The sequence below is a fragment of the Platichthys flesus genome, chromosome 20, assembly GCF_949316205.1.
Source record: "Platichthys flesus chromosome 20, fPlaFle2.1, whole genome shotgun sequence".
NCBI classification, from domain to species: domain Eukaryota; kingdom Metazoa; phylum Chordata; class Actinopteri; order Pleuronectiformes; family Pleuronectidae; genus Platichthys; species Platichthys flesus.
The window spans coordinates 17,605,235-17,625,168 of NC_084964.1; the positions used below are offsets into that span (position 1 = coordinate 17,605,235).

A 19,934-nucleotide genomic window follows, 5' to 3' on the forward strand; every position below is an offset into this window, starting at 1 on the left:
TCCTTCTTCTTATGCATATGTGTTTAGTGCGTTAGTCCTGGATCGAGTTGACTGGGATCCAATTAGCATCTAACACCATCTGACATTGTGCATGTGCTCCTGTCGAGCAGTTATGTGTCTGTAAGCGCAGCTACGTTTTTTACAAATATATCTCAAACATATTACCTATGCCCCAAATACACCCAGGCATCACTTAATGCTCGGTCCGCGGGGCTTAAAGAGCCGACTAAGGCCGCTCAACCAAATGAAGAGCGACTGACGATTTAATGAGTCGTGGTTATCTGAGAGCGAAGAGGAAGAGGAAGAAGTCAGGAGGGGGCAATCGCAGCCAGATAACAGGATTGCCACAGCATCTGATCCAATTTATCGCAGCCCTGAGAATCACTGTGTTAGGTGGAATTTCATCAAGTAATTAGGCGTCAGTAGGCACTCGCTGTATGCTCACATGAAATGTTTTATACAGAGGATGCCGCTGGTTGTGAAGCATGTTTCCATTTGATATTTGTGTCACCATAATAGAGATAAAGTGCTTTTTTTTCTGCCTTTTGATTGATTCATTTCGGGTTCGGCCTTCGTGGACCCGGCTCTCAGGATCAGATTATGGTTTTTGGTGGAGGCCACGTCGGGCCGGGTTGTGGAATCAAAGTAATAGGATATACTGTATTTCTGAATGAGTCTCGGTAGCAGTGAAATAAATACACAACAGCATGATGATTTGAAACCCCCCCCCCCTCCCCCTCGCACAGATTGCCATTGAGCGTCAGAAAGCGCTAACATTGAAAAATAATTTATTTCAGAAATGTACTGTGATCATATATTCATTCAGATTCTGCATGATAAGCGTTTGTTGCGTACAATGAAATCACCCCACAGAGAGAAAAAATAAAAAATATAAGCAGATGAATTTTTACTTCTTTTTTTTTCTTTTAAAACCATGGTAAACTGGGAACACACACACCACTGAGTCGTCACTATAGCGGTACGAGCGCGCGTGGCAGGCGGCTGGACGGTGCCGACCCTCTGTGGCCTCGCTCCAGGCAGGTTTACAGTTGCTGCAGGACAAAGTCTTTACAACCAGACACGGTGAATGATCTGTCATCACACACACACACAGACACACACATACTCATAAGCATTTGGGACGGCACAGCCACACCTGAATAGTACAGAGCAGTTGATTACACAAAAAAAGGGAAAGAGGTGACATCATCTCTCGATATAGTGATCCGTGACAGGCGAGAGTTCGACCAGCCGGGGGGGTGGGGGGGAAACATCCTCTTCAGAATCCCTCTGCTCACAGTCGAGCGGGACAAGCAACAGCGCCCACATGTAACAGTCCCATACTGCTGCAGAGAGTTTTGGACATTTCAAAGCGTTCTCAGTAGACATGTGCAGAATGAGACATTGTGTGTGTGTGTTAATACGAGAGCCAGCAAAGTGTGCAGAAAAACAAAAAACCTATGGGTTGTGTATGCAAACAAATTCACGGCCCCACATCTGTCCGGATTGAAAGATTGGCTCTTGTAGTTACGAGGCCAGCCAATCACGATGCCACAGTCCGGGGGGGGGGGGGGGGGCACCGTGAGCATAATCAGGTGCCAGATATCATAAATAAGCATTTCTCTATCAAGGCATCTTTGATTCACTGTAATACACTCACCAAAAAAAAAAAAGACTTAAAGACTAAATCACTTCAACAGATATACACTCATTTCATATATCCGCAGGACCTTCCAGGCACAGCAGTCACATTCGACCCGCCGTGGCCGAGTGGTGTCCTGCTTTTCTACGTATGTGTGCTAACGGCCAGAGAGCCGTTTCCATTGAGGTTGCATCTCCAATGTCCACTTTAAACTCTTCCAGCCAACACGTTAAAATATGTTTGATTTGGCATTAATCCCACATCCACGTCCGCCCTTTCTGTCCTCCGCTTTATTCTTTGTTTTTACATCCAGGCCTTCCAAACAAACGTTTGTCCTTTCGCTTCACAAACACTGGCTCCTCCTTCATCCTCAGTCTCCATCAGTGCATCCGTAGCATTGGCATGATTTTGTCTTCTAGGTACATCTACTATATATATGTATATTTATACGCATGTGTGTGTTCAGAGATTCTTGTGGCTTTGTACATAATCAGACACGTGACCATTTGAATGTGCTCCAACAAAAGTAACAAAAGAGTAGGAAATAAATGTAAGAAAAAAGTCATGCAAATAGTTCAACTAGCCAATTAAAAAGTGAATTAGTCTTATTTGTATCAACCGGTGAAAGAAAATCGAAGTCTACATTAGCACACGTACACTCATCAGACAAAAGAAGTGCTAAAGGTCAAGGTCTCATAGTGTCGATCCAGGCTGAGTCAGAAAACATACGACAAAGAGAAGCAATGAAAACAAGGAAAGACAGAAGACTTGATCGGGTTGACTGCGCGTCGGGCAATGCAATGTTCTCCTTCAACACAAGTTGGGTTGAGATATTTCCAGAAATTTTCTTGTCCCTTTCAGCATTTTTCTTTTTTTACACAAAGGAGGAGAAGCCGGCAATTGGGGCCCGCGATCCCGGTGCTAGACTGCTCGGTGGCCTGTAGAGGGTGCTGTGTGCGCTGGGGGGGTTGGAGCTCTGCAGGGAGGGGGTGGGAGTCCGGCTACCTTTGGGCCTAAACAGGCTGCCCTGGCCCTGGGGCTGGCCCTGGGGCTGACCCTGGGGCTGACCCTGGGGCTGACCCTGGGGCTGGCCCTGGGCCTGCTGGGGCTGGGGGCTGGGTGAACTGATCTGGGGCGGCAGCGGAGGTAGAGGAGGCAGCGGGGGTGGGGCGCAGTGGTCCGGGTCGCCTGACTCGGACTCGGTGTAGCTGTAGGCCTGCGCCCGGGATATGCCTTTCTGCTGGCGGCGCCAGGAGTTGTAGTAGGTGGGGTCGCTGATGTAGTGGTTGACAAAGGAGTGGGTCTTCTGTCGGTTGGGGTCCACCTCGTACTCGCTGTCGCTGCCCTGTGAGAGACAGCAGAAGAAGAAGCATTGGTTTGTGGACTCGGAGCAAGGGGAAGAAGCTGCAGTGTTTCCATGGAGAGCAGTTAGAAATGCTGAGGCTCTAAATGTAAATGAACATGAAGTTATTGAATTATTGTCACAGTCGTCCCTGTCTGAGCAACACACACATGCACACACACTTTTACAACACGGCACAAAACATCACATGAGAACATGACATGGACGTCAGGAATGGTCAAAGCATGATGATGGGAGGAATGGCTTGTTACTGAAGCGTGCATTGGAAACCATCGACACACGATGACACAGGTCAGTTTTTATATTTCAGTCTCTGGACTTAACACACGTTCATCTCTGAATCTCACCAGGTGTCATACAGCACAGTGCACCACACAAAATAAGAAACCTATCATGGGAATCTGGGGGAGAGGGTTGAACAGGGACCAGCGGTAGGAGCCGGTCGCCCATCAGGCTACAGACATTCAAAGCAGGCAGCCACAGGAACCTCACCAAATGCAGTGGAAGTGTATGTAGGCCAACTGTCCCATATGAAAACACCAGCGCCTCCTATGGGTGAACAAAACAATGGGTTTTACAGTACATCACCATAACAGAGTGGTTAAAATGGCCCAGTCATGATGATGATGATAAAAAAAACATAAGTATGTATACAGATATGCGTTTAGATTCTTTAATTGCCTTTTCCACGTGGATACTGCGCTAATTATGGATTTAGGAAACACAGAATTGATTTTGGATGAACTCACTGAGAAGGAAGAAGATTTATTTCCTTGGTTTTAAGTCACGTGCATAGAGATGATAATAATTCTCAGCACATTCCCGTCACTGACCCTGCCCCTCGCTGCAGGCCGGGTTAGAATCACTATTGTATTCACGTCAAGTAACATTCCATCTGCCAGACAGGACGCAACGTGATCACCCGACGCTTCCAGGGCATTGTTCCTGGTCGACTAATTGCAATGGAAGCAAGCTGCCAATTGGGCGGCGATGAATCACCTGTGCCACGAAGAAGTAGTGCACGGTCGATAATGGCAGAGGCAGCTCAGAGAAACACGTATGACAGAAGTAAACCTGTTCCTTTTACATTTCATGACACTGATGATTGGGTTCTCTGTTCCTCATATGTTCCATCTTCTCATAAAGCAGCTTGGCTCCTGCTGCTGCTGCTGCTGGCGTGAAGGAGACGCTCTAGTTCTCAGAGCGTTTGCTCCACGGCACATATGTGACACATATGGCAGTAGTCTCCGATTTCCCTCTGACTCCTCATGGTTCTCGTCTCCAGACACAAAGGCTTTTCTTTATTTCTTTAACATGTCAGCCGGGTTTATGAAGGTCCAAACTGAAAAATGCTTGGGTTGAATTAGAAGAGGGAATGATCTTCTCTTTTTTGATCATCTCCTGATTCTAAACAAAGGAGAGTGACCCCCACCACACACACACACACACACACACACACACACACATACAAATACACATCCCACCCCCTTCTTTCCCTCAAATTATCAAAGGCAGACATCCTGCACAGCACTACAACCCTCAACATCCTGAAATCACTTAAGAAGAACGTGTTTTCTTTTGAGATTTGTTTATACGCTGTTGTTCGACTCAATAAGGAAATCAGAGTTGGAGACGCATCACCGGTTGTGTGTGTGCTTGTGTCTGTTTGTAATATTGTTTACCGGTTGTAAATACTTGAGGCCAACTAGTGTTGAAAAGCATTCCAATCATGCCGGTGTGTTTGGCAACACAACAACACCACAACAAGATCCATTCACATCCAACTGACAAGACACACTGAGCCACTTCTAGTGGTATTACCTCACTCAGGAAGAATTAACACTGCACTGAGAGATGAAACACCGCTCTAATTGTGAGTTTGTGTGTGTGTGTGTGAGGTAGCGACACAGATGAAGTGTTGACACAATGGATTGCGTCCTACTCGTGCACTGTCGCTGCTCGGCCGTGAAGTGTGAGCAACAGATGTTCTGAGGCTTCAAATGTTCCAGATACAAGCACACACCACGCTCTGCAATCTGCCCTCCTCCTGCTGTGGTTTCATCACCAGACTTAAACCGAAATATCTCAAGGATCCGACTGAGGAACCGCGAGTGGAGGAGACACGGCAGGTGAAGTGGCTCCTTACTTAAACTCATTACAAGCTAATTACCGGAGCAGCATTCTGTGAGAGATCCAGGCCTCGGGCATGAAATGCTGCATCGCACCTCGGCCTCCAGGGAGCCACCATGTTGTTTATGTGCGACAGACATATGCCAGCCTGCCACTGTCAATTATTAAACATTTTCTCCGTCATTATGATGTTAAATTAAGCAGAGAAATCCATCTAATTAACTGGTGAAGCCTCTTGACAGTCGTTTATTTTGTCATTAGCATAATGCAGTTGCCCTGTTTTCCTGCTTACAGTCGCACACATCACAAGATAAAGAAACAATGTGAGCGACAATGACAACAGCAGGGAAAATGGAGGCCTATCAAAATGACTGTTTAGAGATGAATTGGTCATTACGAGGCAGATGTTCAGAACATCTATCTCAAGGAACTTTGACCTTTGACCTCGACATCTGCTGTCTTTTTAGACGGCGTTTAAGATAAACATCTTTTCCACTTATGGTTAAATCAGTTTGATTAAGCTCCTTTAAAATTCACAGACTGTTCAAACGCCTTGTGAATACATTTGAATTTCCCTTTCCTGTGGTTTATACAACAGCACAAGACCGACAGAGAGCTCTCCCCTCCCCCTCCCCCCCAAAAAAACACGGATGCATAACCCAATACCACAGAGTGGGTCAGCCCTTTGTCCTATGGTTATGGATTATTTTACAGAGGAGGGGGTTGTCTATGACACTCTCATTGATGAAGTGAACACAGCAGGGGTTCCCGGGGGGAGAGAGACAATAACAGTGTATGTGGGGTTGGATTGGAGGGGGATTATAAAGTCCAGACATTCCCAGTAAACACACATTTGTTTGTATTTAGATTTATTTCCCTGCGGATGCAAAATAGGAATGGGGCGGTGTGTGTGTCTGGCTGCGTCGAGGCGGGGGTACAGACCTCCTCAGCAGCTCCAATCCCACTGTTGCAACCATAATGTACACATGTTGATCCATCAGAGCAGTTTGTAATCAAAGGGATTTGGGCTTTTGATCGTCTCGGGGACTGGATGACTCACTTTTAAAAGAGATGGAAGCATATGTATATATTTTCAGTTTTTTTTTTCTCCTTTAATGTGTCATCTGTCTGTAGTTTGAGTCTAGTTTTTTTTCATCTTCCTTTTTATCACCGCCACCCTGAATTCTACACAAGTCATCAAACCAGGAAGATTAATATCTAATTTATTTGGCTGCATAATGCTCCTTTATTTTTGGATTATGACATCAATCTGTCACGAGAGACAATCCAAACATCACAGACGATACTCCGAGTTGAACCCCGGCCAAAACAAGCAACAGCAGCCCAGACACAGAGAGAGAGAGAAAGAGAGAGAGAGAGAGAGAGAGAGAGAGAGAGAGAGAGAGAGATGGTGGAAGGAAGACAAGCCTTTTCATTTCTCTCCCACGGAATCAGAGCAGAGAAAACCATAATCTACAATCCATCTCTGACACAGATGTGATCATCTGTCTTCGGCCCTAAATGAAACAAAGACATGTCCACGGAGACAACCTTCGGAAATTAGAAAGCCTTCACACTAAAGGGGGAAAAACACACACGTCAATAGGCCTCCACCTGCAGGGGGAGTGGAGCGGTGACGGTGTTGCCGAAGTCAATGTTAGTTTCTTCCAAATCCCCTCTCGAGGAGCACAATAGTCAACTTATACCTGCTGGCGGAGGCCCCGGGGATTAAAGAGGACAGACGGCACAATGTCAGACTGATAGCTCCGAGTTATCCGCTCAATAAAACTTCAAAGAACATTCCAGGATTTTTCCAAAGCACCATTGGGCGCAGATACGGTGGCCTGTCAGGGGCACGGCAGCGCAGCCCGGGCATAACAGGCGGCACTTTGTGTTTTTTCTCTCTCATCCCATCAAAGCTCACGTCAGGCCCTTGGATGTGCGGCGTGGCAGCGAGGCAGGCGCCACTGCATCAGGGCCGCGCTCCACAATGCACAAGTGTGAAAGGTAGATCTGCCCGACAGCCGATGACATGTCGAAATGCTTCATTTGAGGGGGTTGTTATCACGCCGCGAAAGGTCCTGTCCGGAGCGATTCATCCTAGAGAGATTTTCATTTGATCTGGAAATAGGATTTGGGTCTTGGATAAGTTCGGGTGGGGAGAGACGTCTGGCTGCGTTCACACCGGGGACGGGTTTGATGTTTCTCAAGGAAAACGGGGGGAACTTCCCAGAGGTAAGGATTTTCCTACATGAGAGGAAAACACTGAAGGAAGAGAATTCAGGACGACTTCCCGCCCCCGATGCTTTTCATGTGACACAGGGGGACCCGCAAAATGGTTTCACCCAAACAGCAGAGAGCCGGGGGGGCGACGTAAACAAGAAACAGAAACAACATCGAGGGAAAAACAATTCAGATCAAAGCACAAGGGGTTTTGGGGGGGGGGGGGGGGGGGGATAAAAGAGAAACCCCACAGGAAAAAAAAAGACATAAAACTTAAATCAGACATCATGGTGGGTGGCACGCAGACTGATCGATGGAGGAAAACAAGAGAGACACACAATTCATCAAGTACACTCACGCAAAGGGCAAAAGGAGTTTGGCTTTGGCTTTCTAGGAATAGCTGTTATATATCTCTCTGTCCTGATCATAAATTTACTTAATTATATAAAGATGCACCGATGTGACAGCTCTCCAAAAAAAGTGAAGCCAAATCGTCTCGACTGCCCCCTGCTGGCTGGCTGCAGTATAGGTCACACTGATGTATTTTCAAGTGCAAATTTTTCTTGTAAGTTTTGTTTTAATTATTTTTCAGAATTGATATTCTGTCTCCAATTGTTTTACAACAGAAGGAAGTGGAGATGCACGTCCATCTTTATACAGTCCATGACACTTTCCTCTCATAACTACACTATATATTTTTTGCCAGTCACGATGCTAATGAGGGTAAAAAAGCCGATACAGTCTCCTAGAGGAACTGAGTCTGACCTGACTTACAGACGATCCAGGAGGAAAGCTGGATAAGCCGCCTGGATGGAGCGGCGACTTCCCTGAGCTCTAAAGTAAATTCTGCACGGCTCCACTGCCCTCAGCCTCTTACATGACAAGTGCAGTGGCCGGGAGCTCAGGTGGATGTTTGCAGAGCAACATGGTCTAGAAGCTGCTTTGCCACCAGCGAGCAGAGTCATTTATCTGTCCTATCTCCACGTGCGGCACTGTGGCACTGTGGCCGTACAGCACGACCTCTGCAGGGTCGGATACATTCAGGTGGATGACAAAGGGAAACCACGTGGACAGTATGGACGGACACAAAACACCGCACAGCTGACGATGCAAAGCTGAATTCCTGAGGAATTCAAGGTGATGGCTGTGTGCACACAGAGACGGTACAAACATGTACAGCAGACAAACACACAATGCAGACACACACCGTGGACAGTTTAACACACAGAGGCCGTACAGGAGAGTGTTGTGGGTACTGCACCTGTGAGTCAGAGATCTCAGAGGGCTTCTCCGTCAGGCTGCTGCTCTCTGCAGGGATCAGGTCGTTGTACTTTGTGCTGACGTCCTCGTCCGAGTAGTTGAGACTGCCTGGACTGGGCCTGGGAGGAGACCTGGGGAGAGGACAGAGGAGGTGAGAAGGATTCAGTTGGTTGCTCCATAGAAGATGAGCTAATTTAAAGGAAAATTATGGTTTAGTAGAATTTATTTTCATAGTTTTTGCCATAATTCCTATTGGTGATAATAACCAGGAGCTCTTCAGGCGTGTGTCATGGCAGCACCCGAGTATTTCAGCTTCAAAACATCCTGGATGTCTCCAGAGAAACATGTGACGCCGAAACACGTCATTTTAATCTTCAAAAGATAATTCTTTATCACTATGATAAACAAAGCTCATACTGTGCAGACACATAAGTAAAACTACTGTAGTGCAAACCTCCAACCACCCAGTCAGACTTTACAAATCCAAGCCTTCAACTAAGTCTGTAACATTGTGAAGCCTCTGGCAGAAAGTGATCACAGAATTTAAGTCAGTTCCCACAAACATGTCGTTATCAGTCGTGTTCCTGCCTCATCACACTGAGCTGTATCGATGTTGTCTCTCTCCTACATCTCAGTAATCACCTCGCCGAGAACAATTCTATCACAACAAACAGGATCGACGGCCAAAATTACCTCAATTGTCATGATTCTCTTTTTTAAAAACCCTCGGGCCGTCTCTCATCGAATTCAGATAGACTACAATGAGGCAGATTGTGATTAAAAATAAACAGGTAGCTACGCAACAACTTGGCTTCTATAACGTGTGAGACTGAGCAGCGGGCGCTTCCTCTCGGGTTCACACGTATCTCTGTCTGTGCGTGTGGGAGTGAGCCCTGATGAGAATCATGGGACACTCATGAGACGGCTGCCTGCTCTCGGCCTCCGCTGGAACGAATAATTCCCCCCGATTCACTCCTCACTGTGGGCTGTGGAATGTCCAACCACTGGGCCCTTGTGACTAAATTATAAATTGAACTGTTGCCGTGCTCAAGGAGTCATTAGACAAATGCGCAGCCTGCAGGATTTTCCCCGCCGGCAAATGTTATCCGAGGCCAACGTGAGAGATGGCGAGGATTCAGACTGTCAGTGGCCGTGCTGCAACGACCGAATGTGTCATTCAGGTGGAGGTTTGAAGAGTGCAAGCGGAGGGACTGGGCAGGGGGGAGGACGTTAAGCGGCAGCGGGCGGCGAGGACGGGGTCGAGGAGACGTGTGGAGTGAGAGTGAAAGCTGAGAGGAGGAAGGAATGAGGAAAAAACGAGGGCAGACTATAATAGGAATTACCAGGGGGAAAAAACAATTCCTAAAATGGCGCGTTCTTGCGAGGGGTTTTCTCTAAGTAAATATGAGGGTGGAAAAAAAACAAAATCTCTCTCGCATTCTATAAGCTCCTTCGTGCTTTCCAGTGTCCCCGCTCCTGCTAAACAAACACCCATCTGTTTCTGCTGATTGGTGCTGGTTTGGCCCGGGACTACTGGGACGTGCTGACTCCTGTGGACTTTCCAGGCCGCGGTGTCGGGCCGGCAGTCCGTGCCAGCCCGGCGGCGGTGGCTTGCAGAGCACACACAGCCGCTGTGCTCGTCATGAAACCACATTTGCATAAGTTTTTTTTTCCCGAATAAACTCATTGTGAAGGCATTTCAGAAATGTTGCGGGTAAATTCAAGCAATGTTCATGAGGAGGGGCGATGCTCTGACTGGACAAAATGGACAAAACCTCCACAGGGAAATCACAAACCAAGCTGTCATTCAATTACCCACCGATGAGTTATATTAAACCAGATTAGAGTTAATTAATTTGAGTGGTACGTGCACAACAGAGAGCCACTTAAATGCAAGCGACACATGTTCCTGCTCCAGCTCATTTGAGTGACATCTCTCGAGTCTGTGCGAGCTCTGTTCAATGATCCAAGTTCTGTTGAAGAAGACTTAAAACTCCTCTGTGCAGAAGTTCCCAGGAGTTCTTTCCACCGCAGCCTTTAAACGACATGACACCGGCAAACCGAGAGCACACAAGAGGAAGACGCCACCGTGTATTGTTATAAACATGGAGGAAGCTCGGCCCACTTTCAGACGTTCCCCTTGACCCTCTCGCTCGCCGTCAATATCGAGTGAGGTGTAAATTATTTATCGGCTCTCGCGTTCGCACCGAGAAGAGTCCACTTAATCCTCTCACTGCAAAACTCAGTCGGCAGCGTGTCGGGTAAGAAATGAGAGCCACGGGGTGAAATCAAATCTGCCCCGGTTCTTTACTCGTTATCAAGCTCTCCTCTCGCTGCCGCCGCCTTTAGGGACTCATTAACACGTCTGAAGTGTTCAAGAGCTTTGTCACTCAAGAGCGTTTAAAACCATGTTAATCTGCACCGAGCTACCTCACCGAGACCCTTTTAAAATGCAAACTAGTGTGTCAAAGTAGGTTTATGGAAAACATCTGAAAGAGAAAGATACAAAGCCACACAGGAGCGATGCTGTTAATCCTTCCCTCTGAATCACACCAGCGTTTTAAACATTGATCTCCAGCAGGAGCCTCGGGCCCCAAACACATTTGCGCTCATGTGATTGATTCCAAGAAGAAGTGCATGTGTTCTCGGAGGCCAAGTTCAGACCTGGTGTAAGAAATATATCCTGAGGACAGTTCTAAATTCGTAATTTCACACTATTAGAATGCATCCTGCATGCATCTCCAGTAACTGCTCGGGATGGGATCTCACTTCCTCGCTTGATGTGCAAATAGATGAGAGAATTCCCCAGGATCCTGCAGAGGTTTGACTCATTTGGATTAAAAAGTGAATCGACATGTGGCAGTTTATATTGTGTGTATGGATAATCTAGTGTTTGGGGGCTGAGAAGTGTAAAATTCAAACGGAAGCAGATCCTTCAGTGTGGCCCGGAACCCAGTTACATTAATGGGACCAATGTGGTCTGAGTGATGTAGGTGGGTGAGCAGTATCCTCCAGGTCTCTAACAGGCTCCACCCCCCCCCCCCCCCCCTGCTTCTCCTAATATGGTTACATCTGGTTCCCAAAACCAAGATGGCGCTGGAAGAAATGCCAAACACGAGGCTTCAAACCAGCAGCTCACAAACCAGTGGGTGACATCACGGCCACATGTTCAAGTATCGGGATCTGTGCATCAGAGGCGAATGTGAAGCGTTACCATTAAACTTCTTTATGCCATTTGCTTTACTGGGCTGAAAAAGCATATTGACAGTTTAAATAGTCTCTGATCAAGTTGCCGCTCACAGAAAGTGACCCCCCCCCCCCCCGTTCACGTCGACCCTCTTGTTAAACTTTGAGCAAACGATCTCCACATGGAGAAAATCTCCATCCAAAATTCAACCCGTAAACTGCATTATCTGTCTGACATAGCTCTGAATTACAATGACCACAGTGGGATTAAGAGTGTGTTTGATTTGGGATCCCGGTACCAGGCCGAGGACTCCGTCCTGTCTCTGGTGTTCTGAGACCGGAGATCAAGATGCTGCATTAATCTATAATCGGCGGCTCAGGTGTTGGGAATCTGAGCTCCAGCGCTGCGGGCCGACTTGAAAGAGCGGATTCCGAAAATACATCTGTACATTCTTTCAACCCCCCCCTTCAAGCTGGAGACATAATGGGAAGCTGCCCTGGAAGCTCCTCAAAGACCCCGGACCTGCTTTGATCTGTCCTCAAGGTCACACTCACATGCACAAAGGCAGACACACAAACAGACGGATCATATCCTCGCACACATACCCCGACTGAACTCAGTAGTGCACACCCCTCAACAACAGTCCCCTCGTGAAACCACAATTAAAATCGAGATTTAGTCCCGTAAACATCCCGGACTTGTTCCATCAAGATCCAGGAATTCTCTCCTGAGAAATAAACAAACAAAAAACGGCCTATCTCCTAATGTTAAACACAGCGATGAAAGATTCCTGGATCAGCAGCAGAATGTAATGTCTTCTTCCTCAACCCACATCTCATCTTTCCTCCAAGTTCCACGGTGATCCGTCAAGCAGTTTTTGCATATCCTGCAAACAGACACGCAAACACAACAAAAACATAACCTCCTCGGTGGAGGTAACACTGCTCCTTTCATAACACGGACACGCACACTCGTGCACTCACACCCCCACACAGAGAGGAGGATCATTCCTTTCAGGGAGACATCAGAGTGCACCTGTCACGCATCCACCACAGAATGATATGATATCCATATGAAACACAGTCTCTGCTGAGGAACCTTTCAACCGTCAACCGTCTTCAACAACACGACCGCAGCCGTCCCCGAATCCACATCTCAGCCACAAAAACAGCTTCTAATAAAGCAAAGCGTCGAGTCTGATCCCAAATTGGACGTGTCCCTGCAGCCCCCCCGAGCGCAAGTGTCGGTAAACAAGGCCGCGGCCTCAGCGTGTCCTACGGCTTCGGATTCACCGAGATGCAGTCGCTCATTAAAAGAAAATCTGCCGTGAGTCTGTTTATAGGCTTTTCTTTATACAGCAGGAAGAGTGGACTCGATTCCTTTCTGTCTGCAGGAGGAGGATGTTTTCCTTTTCTAGATTGCTTATATTGCCCTGAAATATTTTCAGGGCAAGAGGAAGAGTTTCCATGGATAATTCCACTCTTTCACCACATGGTCATTTAATTTAGACTTTTGAAAATCGAGCCTCTACTTTAAATGCCGCCTGTACTTTCTGCACAGTCCGCTGACCTGGTGTAGACGCCGTTCTTCCGGCAGAAGGAGTTCTTCACGGAGAGCCGCCGGTTGTTGAGCTCCAGAGCCGGGAAGCGTCCCTCGTCCAGGCTCACCATGTCTCCGTGGGTCAGGGCGTTGCAGTTGGAGTTGTTTCCTGGACAAACGTAGAGAGACACTGTGTGACCACAGGCCGGAGGGACACACGGGTTAGTGCGTGGATGAATGGAAGTGAGCGGTGACACAGGCAGTGAGACGAGTTAGTCAACACAAACGGATGGAAAATGAACAAATGGATAAATTGTAATGAGTTCCTTTATATAATAATAATTATTAGACTTTTAAAAGGTCAAACAAGTCCAGATTATCCTGCAAGAACTTTACGGTTTAAAGCAGTTGTTCATCATTTTGGGAAATATGCTTATTTGCTCACAAAATATGTAGCTTGATGGTTAGATTAGCTTAGCATAATAACTGGAAACAGGTGGTCCAGCTAGCCTGGGGTATTAATTATTGAGTCTATAGCTATGAACTCCATTCCTAATCTTCGTCAGCATCTTATCAGCTCTTCTTCCTCATGAGATATCGTGTTCTTCCGTTATGCTTCATCAAAACGCCCACTTGCTCACTGTGCTTTTTACCTTACATTTACCTTCTGTTTTCTCAGATGAGCTCACTGGGAGATTTTACTTTACTGGAAAATGTCCATAGCACCTGTTATTACCCCCCCCCCCCCCCTTCTTCCCTTTGAGTCAACCAGGTGGTGCCTGTAGATTTATTTCAACAGACAGATGAGAGAATGGAATCGACATTTCTCAAAATGTTGCATTTAATTATGACTCAAGTCTTAACCAGCTTTGTTTAGATTATTGGTGAAAATGACCTCACTGTATGAAAACTCATTGAAATGCACACACAAAAACACAATGAGAAACAAGTGTAAACACTGTCGGTGGATCACTCATAGTGCAAATGGAGCAGAGCTTTCCATGCAGCAGGAGAACAGTGTGCATGCCATGTTACAGGTTAGAAAATCTCTCGGTGATCCGGAGACTTTCTGGGGTCCAGGACCTCCGTGGTTGCTGCCGGGCTACTCGAGGTCAATGGGTGGTTATGCAAATACCCCAGAAAAAATAAAACCCACTGGGTAGGTCCAGCGGCCCGGGCCAGATTCCTGGAGGGGGATTTGAGAGCGTCTTTGTGTTGGAGTGAGAAGGAACTCTCTTGTTTTTTTTCTGTCAGTCAGAAAGATGGGCAGTGACCCGCAGGGACCCCCCCCACCCTCCTCCCTTCCCCTGCCTGGCAGCTGAACAGCTATTACAGAAGTGCTGAGCAAAGGGAAATACCCACTGATGTCAGAGCTGCACTGAATGGACATGTATGCCCCCTGCTCCCGCTTCCCCACAGCGCTCCTCTTTCTTCTTCTGCCACTCAGTCAATAATTAGTTTTATTCAGATACAGAATATACCCCTTCTCAATAAACAGCTCAAGTTCACTTCTCCTGTATTTAATAACTGCAAATAACCAAAGTATCTTTTCTAAAGTGTTTCTCTTTTATGAGAGAAAGTAACCTCTTCAGATTCTTGGCCCCGTCTGGCATCAGTTTAAAAAATAAGGTAGAATCCTTCTGTGATTGTTAATCGCTCCATTTAATTGTGGAACTCACCGGATTCAGACTTTTTGGCGTACTTCTTGCTCTGGCCCCGGATAATGAGGATGAAGACGAGCAGCAGGATGAAGATGAGCCCCACCAGCGCCACCACCACCAGGAACCACCACTCCTCGTAGAACGGCGCCACTTTTTGTGCTGGGAGAAACAAACAAGGGGAGGGTTTTTCAATTTGCTGTTTGTTGAAAACATCTGCTTGTGATGTCTGAATCAATAGAATATTCACAAAAGGCTCACCGGATATAGACGGGGAGGGCAGACTTGGAGCGCCGTAGCCATAGTCGTTCACTCCGATTACCCGGAAGTCGTAACTGACCCCTTGCTTCAGGAGGTCCATGTTGAATGTGTGCAATGTCGCCTCCTTAGGGATGTCCTTTATTAAGATATCCCACAATCCTTCATCTGTGAATCGTAATTCAGGGTCAGAGGAAGACAACGGAAGTCCCAAAAAACATTTAAACAATTCCATTATATCTTTATGAACAGGTTGTTTGTTGGATGCAAGGCACCGGTCTGCTTTGGCAGCTCCCAGGGGTAATTCATAATTCCCACAAATATAACACAATCCATCAATTTCACTGCTCCCGTAAAATTTACAGTCACCAAATCTACATCATAAATAGTGGCGTGGCCGTATTTCAAACTAAGCAATGTTAGATGGCTTCCTGCTCGCTTTGGAAACCCTGCCTGAGACCATTTATTACACAGCGCTGCTTGTAAAACATCAACGCGAGTTTGACTCTTTTAATGGGGCGAGGCAAACATAAACAAGCGGCATAGTTCATCAGTCATGTTGTTGAACTCTGGCAAAAGTTAGAAAAGCTGATGTAATTTGATCCGAGGACAAAAACAAGTCATCAATTTATACGAGGCTGCCGAGAGTTACGACGCTTGGCATATGCATCGGAGGAGATGGGGGGGGGGGGGCTGGTTTAACCATATTTACTGTCCCCTGCGCTTATTCAATATCACCCAACAATCCCGACTAATGCTCCTTAAATATAGAACTAAGTACCCCCTTTCAGTTTTCACACAGTTCTGGATCACATCCTCCCCTGTGAGCGGCCTACCCATCCATCCCCCCCTAACCCTGCCAGAGGGTGACAATCACAAGTGAAACCAGATGCCAATTTGCTCAACTGCAACACCTCGATCAATAACCCGTTAAAAACCCAGGGCAAGGACACTGGGGCAGCAGATGTGGACACCAAAGAATCTAAAGGCCTATTTATGCTCGTGGTTATTCGGAAAACGTAAAGGAGCCTTCTGTCACTGCTGTTTGTTCATTTCCTCGGCATATGTGCGGAAAATGGGCTTTACCATAGGGAGTCGTGGGGGGGGGAGGTTAGCCAATAGTTCAAGCGGAACCATCGTAAGACACGCGGTAGAAATTTCAACGAGAACTCCAATGCGCTAAGGAAATGGCGAGTTTCACTTTTCCTTCAGGAGGTACGTGATCACAAACTTCTCCACCGTTTGTCGTTGTCACAAACTCTAGACTCTGTGCTGCCCTCTAGTGGATGTTTCGCTTAACAACTTTCCAACCATTTCCGACAACCATGACGGACGGTAGCATTGTTCTAAACGGTTGTATCTACAAATGTATGCTTGTGATTGCCCGATGTCCTAATGCAGACGAGGCACATACCTGAAGGTCTGGCCTCGATGACGTAGCGTGAGATGGGAGAGCGTCCCGGGTCCCCGCCGGTCCAGTGGATGGTCAGGGCTGAACCATAGCGTGTGATAAAGGGTTCTCCAGGTGGCCCAGGAGCTCCTGAGGGAAGAATCAAGCGTTTAGGTGAAGGGTTAGGGTTAGGGTTAAAACCAGTAAGTAAAAACATTCCAGTTTCTAGCACCGCTACCTTCTCCGGGACCCGTGGTGATGTTGGCCTCCACCTCTGGCCCGTAGATGAAGGTCTTGGCCCGGATGCGGAAGTTGTACGTGATGCCGTCGGCCAGGTCCCGGAGCTTCAGCCAGAGGGGCCCGCTCCCCTTCACGTCCACCGTCACTGTCTTACTGACGCCTGGGGGGGAGGGGGAGTGAAGACAGTCGGCACAGGCCACTGAAGACTCTAGACAAACACAGCACATTTAGAGCAGGTGTAACACAAGCAGGGCAATGTGGGAACACACTCAAGACACACAAACAGACACACAGTAATGGAATTAGTAGAGGGAAACATGTTTGCATTTTGTAGACACGTATTATTTGCGATGACAGTAGAAGACGTCTAAGTTAGCGATGACACATGAGCCGTTTAGGTCAAGGTGATAAATGCACACCACAAGATTTCAAATTGGTCTAAACAAGTCAAATCCTGCACTAACATTAATTTATCATCTTTATAGATCTTGTAGTGTGCATGGAGCTTTTTATTTTTTAATAGAAGCAAGCAGCCACTTTAAGCAGAGTTGTTATGTTGGAGAAGGAGCTCACCATCGACGGGGGTGCAGGGCTCGTAGATCAGGCGGTAGCCCTCGATGATGCCGTTAGGGAAGGTGGGATCGCCCCAGGACACGTTGACCGAGGTGGTGGTCAGCTCACTGAAGTGGATGAAGCTGGGAGCACTGGGAGCTGGAAGACAAAGGGGTCAGAGGTCAGTAAAGTAGGTTAAGGGGAGATGAGGGTTTTCCAGGATCTTCATTGGAGGCCATCAGAAAGTCTGGAATAAAGATAGCCACGTCTGTGCTGCTGCTTTTATTCCCATTTTTACAGCAGAGGTTTATTTTTGTGTTTGGCAAACTTGAAAGGAGTTTTACTTTCCCCCTCAGCAGAGTCTGTATCTGAACTTTGAAACTTCTCCTGCTGTCACCTGGTCTCGTTCTAACTCAGTGATATTGGCTAAATCGGTGGAGAGCAGTGAGTGTCCTCGTCCACCGATTGAACTGCCTTGATTAGGTCAACGCCACAGTTTCTCTACACTGCACATACAGGTTAAAAGGCTAAGCGGCACATAACAATACTATCTGACCCAGGTCATTCTAATACACCATCACAATGGCCGTTCTCAGCCTCCGGGGCCCATTACACTTGACTGAGCTTGTGACACCGCTGTGCTCAGAACACTGTTTGCCCTGTTGTGTTTAAACTTGTCGAGCAGGAGTCGAGACGCTCGCACAAGACAATGTCTCTTTGTTTCCTCAAAAAGATGGGATGGCTGTTTCCATAGTGCCCCCCCCCCCCCCCCCCCTGCTTGTCATCTGCCTCCTCCTCCTCCTCTCAGGACTCTGACCCGCGAGGGAAACCGAGACTCTGCAAACACTTTCCTTGTCTTGCTTTCTACTCGTCTGAGATGAAGAGCAAACTTGCACAAGAAAGAAAGAAAGAAAGAAAGAGAGAAAGAAAGAGAGAAAGATCAATGCATAATGGAAACGTTGGATTGGGGGTGTGTGCGGACGGAGCACGTCTCGAGACAGAGCGCTTGCTCACTGAATTTTGATGTCGTCTACTTTTTGCAGACCAAACAGGAGATTCAGCGAGCGGGTTCAGAGTGGGTTTTTCTGATTAGGAACTTATGCTCGGTGTGTGGTTGCGCTAACAGAGTTTGGCACGCTGACAGCAGCGATTAGCATCATCCAAAGTCTTTCCTCATGGTCGACTCATCCACTCTGAAGAAAAAAACTCTCCAAACTAACATCAGCACAGAAATATGACAAATGAACGAAACACGGCTGTTTGAGCTCTGATTGATCTGCTTCAGTCGCCTCATTTGTTCTTCAGCTTGTCGTGTTCTTCTCAGTGCCTCTCCATCATGTGTACATTCACAACTCTCTGCCTCTGCTGCTGAACTCGTTCCCGATGAGCAAACATGGTGCACGCTTATCGGCGTCCAGCGGTTTGATCTACCTGCTTGCTGAGTGCGTCCCCTGGTCGGCGCGCTGCGGGGCCCGTCCCCGGCTGCATTGAAGGGGGCCACGCTGATCATGTAGGTGGTGTAACCCGTCAGGTTCTTCAGCTTCACTCCTCCCTCGGGCATGAACAGAGTCCGCAGCCGCTCCGTCTCGTTCTTGCGCTGGAACTCCCAGAAGTAAACCTACGTGGGATAACAGACGCATAACTAAACATCAACGTTATGCCCACAGTCACTGCTGCTGCTCTTATAAAACCCAGTCCCGTTTCAAACTCCCTCAAGGGGGGGAGCGCAATTTCATTTTATTCCCTGTAAATGTTTTCGTGAGCAACAGAGGAACCATTTCATTGAGAGCCCCTGTGGAAAACGGCGTTAGCTTAAACAGCAGAAATGTGCATTTCATGGTGATTACCATGAAATGCACGCGCTCTCTCGTGAACCACAAACACATTCAAATATTCATGTAACGATAAAAGCAGAGCACAATATTCTTGCTAATTAAGAAGTGAGTGTATAAAAAAGTGTTTCTCCTGGGCCCAATAAGACATTCAGAAATGTGTGCTGGAGATCTAAATGAAAACTGTGTGTGGGACCTTGTAGCCCTGGATGTCTCCGTTCTGTGCGTCCACAGGGGGGGGGTCCCACGTCAGGTCCAGCTGGGTGGCTGTCGCGGATTGGATGACCACGTTCTGGGGCGGGGCTGTCGGCACTGTCAACACACACAAGCACACAGAGAGCGTCACGACAAAACATGAACACATTCACAGAAAAAGGCTATGGGATCTAAGAAAGACAAATTGCTTCTTCAATCTTAGCCTGAGATAATTAAACCCTGCCAGTAGCAGCAGCTGTATGGAAACGTCCCTCACACTTGTGGTCGAACAGTTTTTGTGTTGACATGAAGTGTACATACCTGCTTCTCCCACAAACACCTCCTGGGGGGGGCTGGTTGGCCCCTCGCCCACGGCGTTGTATACACTCATGCGTATCTCGTAGCGCTTGTGTTTACTCAGCTCTGCAGAGGGAAACAAAAAAGGGACGCAGAGTTAGAAATTAG

The 19,934-nt window shown here is 47.3% G+C and overlaps 1 protein-coding gene across 1 annotated transcript in view; it reads right to left on the minus strand.

Moving 5' to 3' along the window:
* Positions 1 to 771: 771 nt before the first annotated feature.
* sdk2b (sidekick cell adhesion molecule 2b) overlaps positions 772 to 19,934 on the minus strand; it is a 224,495-nt gene continuing 205,332 nt past the window's right edge. Inside the window, 11 exon segments of the mRNA XM_062378780.1 lie at positions 772 to 2,987; positions 8,620 to 8,749; positions 13,375 to 13,513; positions 15,024 to 15,164; positions 15,264 to 15,428; positions 16,675 to 16,800; positions 16,889 to 17,050; positions 17,464 to 17,601; positions 18,874 to 19,060; positions 19,471 to 19,586; positions 19,791 to 19,892. Of these exon segments, the coding sequence (XP_062234764.1) occupies positions 2,517 to 2,987; positions 8,620 to 8,749; positions 13,375 to 13,513; positions 15,024 to 15,164; positions 15,264 to 15,428; positions 16,675 to 16,800; positions 16,889 to 17,050; positions 17,464 to 17,601; positions 18,874 to 19,060; positions 19,471 to 19,586; positions 19,791 to 19,892 (1,877 nt within the window). The 3' untranslated portion in view covers positions 772 to 2,516.